At 37.9% G+C, this 11,333-nt stretch overlaps 1 protein-coding gene across 1 annotated transcript; it reads left to right on the forward strand.

The window, feature by feature from the left end:
- Nucleotides 1-923: 923 nt before the first annotated feature.
- Nucleotides 924-10,832, forward strand: TNFSF18 (TNF superfamily member 18). Its single transcript, XM_045811300.1, has 3 exons — nt 924-1,082; nt 7,857-7,887; nt 10,486-10,832. The coding sequence occupies exons 1-3, from the start codon at nt 924-926 to the stop codon at nt 10,830-10,832; spliced, it is 537 nt and encodes a 178-aa protein (XP_045667256.1).
- The last annotated feature ends 501 nt before the right edge of the window (nt 10,833-11,333 follow it).

Below are 11,333 nucleotides of genomic sequence, written 5' to 3' on the forward strand. Positions count from 1 at the left end.
AAAGAAGTCAAGTATCATGCTGAAGGCCAGGTAAGAGCTGGGCAGTGCCAGGCTCTCCTTTCAGGTCTGAATGATTTTAAAATCCATGTTCTTTCTAGTACATGATGCTGGCATTCTGTAAAAAAAAAAAAAGGTAAATATTCCATTTAACAGATGGAAAGACAGGTACAGAGAACCAGGGACTTCCTCAGTTTTGTAGTAAATCAGCAGTTTTGGTGCGAGGAAGAAACTCGAGTATTTCGGAGTAGAGTATAAGCTCACATCACGTGCTAGTGTAGGAAAATATCCTTTTGTATGATAACTTTATTTGATGCCAGCATGGAATTTTCAGGGTTTTAAAATGATGAGATGTGATAAAACTGAGCTTGTTGTATTTATATTCTTTTAAAATGAAATTCTGGTAATGCAGCAGTTTTTCTAAAGACTATTTCAGAATGAGCATATTTTATATCCTAGAAATTGATGAAACTCTCTCCTTTTCCAAAGCGTGGACCCTAGCCTCCCTACCTCCCCAATCCCTGCCTTACACATGCATGATATCTAGAGCATGAAAGGGCTTGATCTTGAACTTTATTTCTTCTTATAAAAGTAATTTTCTTATCTGAAAATAATTTGTAATGCTACTATACTTCCTCATGATTCAGAAAAGAACTTCTTTTCTTCTGAATATTCCTTTTGTTGGTTTTTTCATCCTCTCTGTCTGTGTTGGCTTCTAGCCCTCTGTTTCTTCCAGCGCATTTGGTCTTGTGCCAAATGAGAGTCATCACTTAGCCCAAAAGTATCATTTTCCAACACACAGAATCAAAAGGAAAACCCCGCCTATTACACCCACTGCTAATTACCATACCACAAAACTGACTAGTTGCATCACTGGACCATCACTTGTGAATTTCTGCTTTCCAGAGCTCTTATTCCTGCAGAGAATGAGTTTGAGCCACATGGAAGATATGCCTTTAAGCCATTCAAGTCCTCAAGGGACACCCAGAACATCCTGGAAGCAATGGTTCCTCTACTCAACAATAGTTCCTTTGCTGTTGCTTTGCTCCTTCAGTACACTAATTCTTACTTTTCTTCCACTCAAGGTAAGGAGACAATAGTACCTAAAATTGCTGCCTTTCTTTTGTAAGTCTTTTTAAATCATTGTCACTCAGTATTGCTAGAGCTAGTTGGAAGAGATATGTGGGTACAGATAATGCAAAAAGAATTTCAATTTTGTCATGGCACATGGCTTTTGAGGCTTATCTAAATGTTCTGAAATGAAAGGTATTAGAAAATGCTAAATGTTAGCTGCATAACTGGGTTAGATAGAATCACTTAATTAAATCAGTCAACTGATAGATGCCTTGGAATATTTTCTCCCTTTCTGGAACTCTGTTAAATCCTCTTGGTGGAATAAAGGTAAAAAACATATGCTTGCCTTCAAGGAATGGGATGTAAGCTATAGTCTTACTGAGGGAAAAGATATAAGAAGATAATGGAAGAGAGAATAAAGTAAGTGACAGGTGGTTAGTGCATCTTTGTGGAGGAAATGGCACTGAACTAGGAGTAAGATCTGGATTCTGGTTCTAGGTCTCCCTAACCGTATAAACTTAAGAAAGACATTTAATCTTTCTGGTTCTCAGTTTCTTCATCTGAAAAATGGTAGTTGGAGAATGAATTTGTTCATTACAGTGCCCCTTCTAGCTATAAAATACAGTGATTAATAATTTATCTAAGGGTATTATAGAACATAAATGCTTTAGGAATTCAAAATAGGGGACAACGACTTTGGGCTAGAGTGATCAGGGAAGGCTTCATGGAGGAAGGAGGAAGCACATTCCTATTTGGGAAGCCCCTGATGCTTATCAGGAATTTCCCATTGAGCTCCAATCCAAGTTGTGGGTCTAGTAAAGGAAATGAAGATATATTAGGTTCTTCTTAGAAGTTTTTCCAACTATTGACTACATAGCACTGACCAAAAAGAAAACAAGGAATGCTTTATTTAATTTAGGATTTAGCCTCTTTGGGGGGTACATTTGAAGATTCTGAGCCTTGGAGAGAATAAGGTAATATATGCCTATCTAAGAAAGGGCTATGATGTGAAATTAGCACCTGCAGAAATATTTTTCTAAGGGGATTAGCCAGTAAAAGCTCCAAAGATATGCTTCTACTACTTAAGATATTTAAAAGCAATTGAGAAAAGATGCAGGAGGAAGTACATGGTAGTTGCTGGTATTAATTTAGGTAGGGGAAGTGTAGCTTTGGTCACATTTCTACACAGTAAACTTTTAATCTGTATTCACTAACTGTACATAAGGACATACAACAGAGGCCTTTCTTTCTTTCTTTCTTTCTTTCTTTCTTTCTTTCTTTCTTTTTTTCTTTCTTTCTTTCTTTCTTTCTAGATTTTATTTATTTATTTGACAGAGAGAGAGACAGCCAGCAAGAGAGGGAACACAAGCAGGGGCAGTGGGAGAGGAAGAAGCAGGCTCCTAGCAGAGGAGCCTGATGCGGGGCTTGATCCCAGAATGCTGGGGTCACGCCCTGAGCTGAAGGCAGACTCTTAATGACTGAGCCACCCTGGCGCCCCAACAGAGGTCTTTCTAATCACACCCCTACTCTCTCCAGGAATGTATCAGGCAGAAATCTGAACTTCCTGGAGCAGTGAAGCTTTGAGCAGAAAGAAAAGAATTGTCAGAAATTCTGAGTGTTTTGATTTGTGAAGAAAAGGAAGGGTGAGAATAGCAATAGCTTAACTTTGGAAGACTTTATCCCTCTAAAGCCACCTCAAGTTTTAGCCAGATATCCCTGAAGAATGTAAAATATGTTATAGATATTATCTGTTCCTGCATATGACTGGGGAACCAATAGAGAAGAGGCTGGAAATGTCCTTCTCAAAGGAACATAGTGGCTCTTGCAAAGGGAAAAAGGAAGTCTAATAATGCCAGAGGCACCTAGGATACCTCTTGCCAGAATTGAACTTGACCAATCCCATGTGTTTGAGCTCTGATTCTCTCTCCTAGACAAAGTGCATCTTCTCAAAGAAAGGTTCTGCCTCTAAAGACATACCCCAGAATTTATTTCAAATTTGGGGAACTTTTAAAGGTTTTCAGGATATTGTCCTGATTGGATGTCATAAAGGCTTATTTCCTATAGGAAAAGCCAGTGGCCTGGCTGACGCGATGCAGTATGAACTCACCTTTCACTTGCCTGCACTTCCCTTTCCTTATTGGCCACAAATAAGTATCTTAGGAAAGGAGGGCTGTGTGGCTAGGAGATGGTGAGTCATTATGAGTTGGCTGCTTCCACCTTCTCACAATACGCATGAACCTCGGAGGGTTTTGTGTTTTGTTTTGTTTTGTGTTTTTGTTTTTGTTTGTTTTGGTTTTGGGGGCGGTTTTGTTTTTGTTTTTGTTTTTGATTTTTTTTTTTTTTTTTTTTTTGGTCTCCACTCTAGTTTTCATATGCAAAATCTCACTTTCCAACTTCTCTAGGCATTAATTCAAAAACCATTAGACAGGAAGATTGGCTCCTTCTAGACCAACAGAAATTTCCTTGGGAGAATTTTTTTTCTCCACCCACCCATCCCCCCATCTTTCAAAAGATGTTCAGCTGACAGGACTGTCTATGAACCCACGGAGTTGGTCTACCCCTCAGCGAAAATAACCTCACAGAGGTTACCTCTAAACAAACAAACAAACAAACCTCCCCCCAAAAAATGTTCAGAAGATTCCCCTCCTTCAATGAAATGAAGGATGCTTCCAAAAGGGGAAGTTGTGCTTGTACTTAAAAGCAGAATAGAGTCTATTTCCAAATGATGATCTGAATAGTGTTGGTTTGGAGAAAGAATTACTGTTTTGGCCATTTGAATCCAAGCATTTAAATCTGGGCTTAAATCATAATGGGGTTACAAGAGCAATTGCTCCTTCTAAGCAAAAATGAATTAAATTAAATGGAAAGTCCCATATACTTCTTTATAAATGGATATTTACTCCTTCCAAACAGAATTATAAATAGAAACTGCCCTCACGGAGTAGTAGGGGTAACACTTTTGAATGAGACAGGCTGTTTGGATCTCCCCGTAGCCTTTTATCAGCTGCATGACGTTGGGCTAGTTACTTAATCCCTCTCAGATGCACTTCCTCATCTGCAAATGGGCATGCTAGTTCTTATCCCACAGACCTGCAGTAAGGGTTAATGAGACCATACAGTGCCTGACCCATAGCAGGTTCTGCTATGTACATAGATTGCAGTGATTCATATTTGCATATTTATTACTGAAATCATAATGAGGATAAGTTTAAAAAGACTTTTAATAAAGCAGATATTCCTTGCTCATCTATTTCATTTCCTCAGCTAAACACTATACCTTGCTGCCAAATAGATGATTTTTGCGATTAGACAGATTTTCATTTGTGGCAACAGAAGATGTCAGTGGTGGTTTCTGCAGTACTAAGTAGACATTAAGGCAGCCCAAGCACAGTATCTAGGATTTCTGTCTCTGGCAATTAATTTGTCTGTGGCCTTGGGTTTCTCTACACACACTCTAGGCATGATAGTAGACACCACAGATATTATCTGTGCCACATATTTTGGCACTCATTTATATTTAGATTGTTACCCAATTGCCTCATGTGTGTAATCATGTCTTTCTAGAAAGATTATAAACTGCCGGAGAGGCAAGGACTAGAAATTGTATGTTTCTCTTGCTTAAAATGCTAGTTGGGAATATAGGTGATTAATGTTTTGTTCAGTTCTTCATTATAATCAGCATCATTATCGAAGCAGCTAAAATTTAATGAGCAGGACCAGATCTGTCTTAACAAATATTACATTGCCCAATAAGCACCCTCAGTGAGCTAGGTGCTATTATGTCTCCCATTTTATAAATGAGAAAACTGAAGATAAGGGAATCTATCACATGCCTATCATGGGTCAAACTAAATTGAATTTCAGCACTTCTTCTAAGATACCCCAAAAAGAGGATGAAATAACTGCAAGAGCAAGAACAATCATATCCAAACTTGATGATTGCACCTCCTTACAGTACATCATTAGTTTTTGATGTAGTGTTCCATGATTCATTGTTTGCATATAACACCCAGTGCTCCATGCAATACGTGCCCTCCTTAATACCCATCACTGGGCTAGCCCATCCTCATACCCACTTCCCCTCTAAAACCCTCAGTTTGTTTCCCAGAGTCCACAGTCTCTCATGGTTCGTCTCCCCCTCTGTTTTCCCCCCTTCATTTTTCCCTTCCTTCTCCTAATGATCTCCCTGCTATGCCTATGTTCCACAAATAAGTGAAACCATATGGTAATTGTCTTTCTCTGCTTGACTTATTTCACTTAGCATAATCTCCTCCAGTCCCGTCCATGTTGATGCAAATGTTGGGTAATCATCCTTTCTGATGGCTGAGTAATATTCCATTGTATATATGGACCACATATTCTTATCAACAAAATATTTTTGAATATAATCACACCATATATGTTAATTTATTATGTTAGATATAAGTGCTAATACTATGTATAATAAAAAGATATACAAAATGGAAATTTATAAGGATGAACAGAATGACATGCTTCATATAGTTTATTCACAGTGCAAAACTGTTTTGCTTTTACCAAAATATTATATCTTACAGTTAATATCATACAAACATTTCTAATATAACCAAGACAATATTTTAGTAATTTAATAAATGTGTTTCTTTTATTTTCTTAACCTTAGTTTAACACTTTGTGACACAATAATTTGAAGGTTATATTCCAAGTTAATTTACTTTGATTCATGATTTTGACTGTCATAACCTATATTTCTCCACTCTCCTCTACTGGACTATTTTATTCCTTTGACTTCTGTTTAAATATGCAATATGTTTTCCCCATTCTCTTTTCCACTTGAAAACCTTGCCTCCAAGTTCTACAAGAAAAATAGAAGTAGGCAGGAAAGAAGTTCCAAAGCTCCCCAACATATCTACCACTTACCTGCAATTTTGTCCACATAGACTGTTTCCCTCTTGTCACTGTGTATGAACTGTTCATGCACCTATCTAAGGCCACCTGTGAACCAGATTCTGTCCCCTTACCTACTCAAGGACATTGATTGCTCCAACAATTTATCTCCTAGCTCTTACATTCTATTCCACACCCCTCCCCCCTTTACTGGAACATTCCCATCAAATGGCAACAGATAACCATGTTGTCCGTTCTTTCATGTTAAAACAAAACCAAAGACTAAGAAAAACAACAAAATCAAAACATTTCTTTGACCTCTCATCCCCATCCAGGCTCTACTTAATTTTTCCATTTTTCCCTTACAGCAAAATTCCCCCAAATTTTCTTTTCTCATTTAACCTTAAATCTATTCTAATTAAGGTTCTGTCCTCACCACATCACAGAGACTACTTTTGCCAAAATCCCCAATGACTACCATATTGTCAAATCCACCAGTTACTTCCCTGCCCTCTTCTCACTCGACCCATCGGCCGCATTTGATACAGCTGATCATGTCTCCCTGAAATACTTCCTTCCCTTCGTTTCCAACATCACACTCTTCAGGTTTCCCTTCTGACTCACTGGCCTTTCTTTATTAGTGTCCTTTGGTGTTCTCCTATGGTGTTTCTTCCTCATTCCCTGACCTCTAAACATTGCAGTGTTCCAACGCTCCTCTCTATGTATATCCTCACGGCCTTGACAATCTCACACAATCTCATGCCTTAAAAAGATTCCAAAATTTATATCATCAGAACTCCTTAAATTCCATCCTCATAGGTCCAACTGCCTATCTGACACTTGAGTCCACCTGGATATGTAATAAGTATCAATCATAAACTTGATATATCCAAAAGGGAACTCATGATTCTTTCCTCTCAATTTACTCCTCTTAAAACTTGCTCATTTCAGTGATTAACAACTTTATTTTTTCAATTACTGATGCCCAATATCTTGGAGTCATCTTTTGTCTTCTCATTTTCTCATCCCATATCCATGTCAGGATAGCCAGCACTTTGGTCAGAAGCACCATGCTTTCTTGCCTAGATGATTACAGTGATCTTTTGGCTGGTCTCACTGCTTTTGCCCTGGCCTCTCTTTGCTTTATTCCTACCACAGCAGCCAAAGAAATCCCATAAAAGAAAAATGTGCAATATCTTTAAGTTCAAACAGTCTCTTAAAAGAAACCAATGAACTTTACATGGTACAAAAAATTTTTTTGTGGTTATACCTTATTTTACTAAGTATTTTAAAGCCCTTAGCATTTAAATACCAGTATTTATAGAATTAACCACACTGATGGCTTCTTGTAGCAAGTAAACTGTGGTATGTTGCAACAGTTTGAAACTAGTCTCCTCAGGGTATCTCAGTTACTGTAAACGGTGTGATGTCTGAATATTAAATAAGGGTGGCTTTACCAGTCTGCATTGTGAATATTTCTGTAGTTTAATTTAATATTATTAAAAATAAAAATAAACTTAACTAGAAATTCTATTATTATCTTTTCACATGCCAATGGATCACCTTGTGTAGTGACTCGGGTGTGGAGACTACTGTTTATAGATAATTTCTAAAACCCAAGAGGAGGATAGTCCAAGATCAAATAGTTGTCCTGTGTGTAGATATTAGGTGGATGGAATGAGACCTTAACTTTTGTCTAGAAGACCCATAAACGCAGTTAGGTATTGAAAGGGAAAGGACAGAGCCAGCCATCTGCAAAGGAAAGCTGAAACAGGCAAGATAAGGTGGAGGGAAGGATTTTTTTAATATGGCTAGGGAAAAGAAGTTTGCTTCAGGATCTGAAGCTCTAAATAAAACCGGTCAAGAAGCCTGTGACACTGTCATCCTCCTGACCAGTTCCTCTTTTTCTTCCCCTTCAGACTGCCAGTGAGCCCTGCATAGCTAAATTTGGTGAGTAACCTGTCTTGCATACCTCCTTTTTACTTTTCTTAGTATTTGATACAAGAAGGAAGCCCATCTTTATTCATTTTTCGACTACTATTTCTAACAGCTTACCATGTGCCAAGCAATTGTCTAGGAGCTGAGACTTCAGAGGTAAACCAGACAGTCAAGTCCATGCCTCGATGAAACTTACATTCAAGGTCACATCTCTGGGCAGGAATATGCATCACTGTTACAGGGCCAGGAACCTGAAATCTGGGAATCCACCTCTAACTTTGTGTTTTAATAAGCACAAGTTTCAAATTTCTACAACCTTTCCCTCTGACAAACTCAAAGTTCTCACAGTTCACATATTGCTGGTGCTCAGTAGAGTGTGTGTAGGGTGACATTTTTGTTTCCAAATATATAGAAAAGGAAAGAAAGCCAGGGAAATGGCCACTTCCTTTGTGCCTCTCCCATCCTCTCAGCTTCTGAGCCACTTTCCCTTAGAATGAATGACCTGGTATGTACTAAGAAAACACATTAAAGTTTACAGGTACACTGAGCCTTAGGGTATTTCTTAGAATACATACAAAATGAACTGGTGGGGATTATGCTAAGTGAAATAAACCAAGCAGAGAAAGACAATTATCATATAATTTCACTTCTTTGTGGAACATAAGGAATAGCAGGGAGATGATTAGGAGAAGGAAGGGAAAAATGAAGGGGGGAGGGAAACAGAGGGGGAGACGAACCATGAGAGACTATGGACTCCAAGAAACAAACTGAGGGTTTTAGAGGGGAGGGGGGTGGGGGGATGGGCTAGCCCAGTGATGGGTATTAAGGAGGGCACGTATTGCATGGAGCACTGGGTGTTATACGCAAACAATGAATCATGGAACATTACATCAAAAACTAATGATGTACTGTATGGTGACTAACAAAACATAATAAAAAATAAATAAATAAAATAAAATAAATTGAAAATAAATACATTTGGATTGTTTACATATTTCAGGCCACACACACACATTTTTCAGCTGAGAGCAGAAGTTTTTAAAGTTAACTACAATCCTTGTTTTCCTATACAATTCAAAATGCCGGGCTTCCCTGGCTTGTGGGAATTAGGGGATCTCTTTTTACTTCTTGTCTCTGTCTTTGTAATTTGTTTTTGTTTTTCTAGTAAATGGAGTGGAAATCATGATATGTTTGAAATTCCTTCTTGAGGTGATAAAATGTTGAGAATCTCAAGTGCTGCTAAGTGGCCTCAAGTCTGTCAGTGGCTCCTATTCTTTCAGAACCAGTGACTTTTTCCTGGCGACTCGTCTATTGTCTATTATGTATTATGTGTAAAGCAGGAAGAAATTGTTGGGCTTTGGGCTCACTGGAGATAAAAAGAGACTTTGCTTCTTGCTCTAATGATCTTTCCTCCATTCTCCTTCAGAATCTACCCTCACAGCCTTATAATCAATCATTTATATAAATAACAATTTAAGTCAATGTGTGATTTCTTCTGGGTTGCTTTCTTATCAAGATTTCTTTCTAATTATGAGATAAAGGCTTTGCCCTCATAAAAAAAAATTAGGGAAATTAGAGAATGGGCCAAATAGGTATTTTTGAACAATCAAGAGAGTCCCTGGAGCTCTGAAATCACACTACTATGCAAAAACAATTAACATTAGGAAAATATGTAAATTCCACATATTCCTATGAAAATAAGTGACCAAGTCTTGACTCTTTCTCCATTCCCTGTGACAGTTTTAAACTAGGGATACTTATATTTAAACATTTAAAAATTTAAATTTTTATATCTAAAAATTCAAATAATTTCCACTTATAAACTCATGAATTTACCATGATATCCCAAGTAGATCTTGGGTATACCCCCATAAACTAACGAGAGGAGCCATAATTTAGACATAATGCACCTAATTCAGGAACATGGATGTATCATTCAATCAATAAATATTTATTGAGCACACATCAGATTCCAGGAACTCTTTTAGGTGCTGAAGACAGAGCAATGAACAAAATAGAGACACACTTGTCCTCAAAGATGTTATATTCAAATGGGTATAATATAAACAATAAAGAAATGAGCAACTTAATTTATAATATGTTAGATGATGACACAACTGCTACGAAGAAAACAAAAACAGGATGAAGGGGAGAGTGGCAGGAGAGCACTATTTTATGTAGACAATGAGGAAGGTCTCGATAAAATGATACACAGTAAATAGTATTTACATAGCAAAGCATGAATATGTTTTCTGGACTGCCAGCTTTGGTTATCGCAATCCTGGTGTATGATTCCTCTCTCCCTTTCTTCTTCTTTAGTTCCTTTCACAAATATTGACTGACAAGAGATGCAATGGCACCTAAAACTTAACCCGTTTTTCTATTCTACATCCATTTGTTTAGAGCTCTCCAAGTAAGAGATACACCGAGGACTTGCAATTTCTCTAAAACAAGAAATAGATACTTAAAATATTAAAATTGTGGTTGGAGAGAACTAATATAGACTACGTAAAGAAACAACTTGTAAGTGGGAAAGAGCTATAATCAGGAAGGGAATGAAATAAATAACTATGTTTTCCTTTTTTTTTTTACTTTGTAAATTTCTTACAGGACCATTCCCTTTAAAATGGCAAATGACATGTCCTAAGCTTCCTTGTGTGAATAAGACAGCTGATGAGAAACTGGAGATACTTCAGAATGGCTTGTATCTAATTTATGGACAAGTGGCTCCCAATACAACCTACAAGGAACCAGCTCCTTTTGAGGTGCGGCTATGTAAAAATGAAGACATCATACAAGCTCTAACAAACAACTCTAAAATTCAAAATGTAGGAGGGACTTATGAATTCCATGCTGGAGATATACTAGAGTTGATATACAACTCTGACCATCAGGTTCTAAAAAATAATACATACTGGGGGATCTTATTGCTAGCAAATCCCCAGTACAACTCCTAGAGGTTCGATTTGGCCTCCTTATCACCTTTAGCACGTGCAGAGATGCCGGTGAGTGTGTTGGAGGAGGCAGATTTCCAACACCTGCAGTTTGTCTGAGTATGTAAATCAACACAAATAGAACCCCTCTGCATGTGAATTTTCATCTCTCAAGCTTATCCAAAAGAGACTCAGAGGACAGGCCAGAGACATTACTTCACCTCTGACATTGGTTCAGCAAAGACACTTTACTAATCCATGATAAATGACTGTGGGTGGCTCAAGGAAAGAAGCTTCTCAAAGAGTCTGTATCTAATTCGTGAATCCTTGGGTGTGGAAAAATTGTCTTATTGCCCTGGGAGCCTTACCTGGTATGCAAAAAAAGATCCAGGGCATTGGCCTGGCCTTGTTCTCATATTCTTGGGCTGCTTCACTTTATTCTTCCCATGCTCCTGTCTTTTGAGGCCCTCCTAGTAAAAGTAGCCAGACTGGGAGGGTGGCCACAGATATGCCATCAATACCCCA

The sequence above is a fragment of the Ursus americanus genome, chromosome 2 (genome assembly GCF_024610735.1).
Source record: "Ursus americanus isolate L20-20 chromosome 2, mUrsAme1.1.p, whole genome shotgun sequence".
Classification (NCBI taxonomy): Eukaryota; Metazoa; Chordata; class Mammalia; order Carnivora; family Ursidae; genus Ursus; species Ursus americanus.

Bases quoted from the DNA above. Each gene is read 5' to 3' on its own strand.
- TNFSF18 (XM_045811300.1), top strand. From the start codon at position 924: ATGAGTTTGAGCCACATGGAAGATATGCCTTTAAGCCATTCAAGTCCT. The intron at 1,083-7,856 runs GTAAGGAGACAA...CTTCCCCTTCAG, and splicing joins TTACTTTTCTTCCACTCAAG to ACTGCCAGTGAGCCCTGCAT. The intron at 7,888-10,485 runs GTGAGTAACCTG...AATTTCTTACAG, and splicing joins GCCCTGCATAGCTAAATTTG to GACCATTCCCTTTAAAATGG.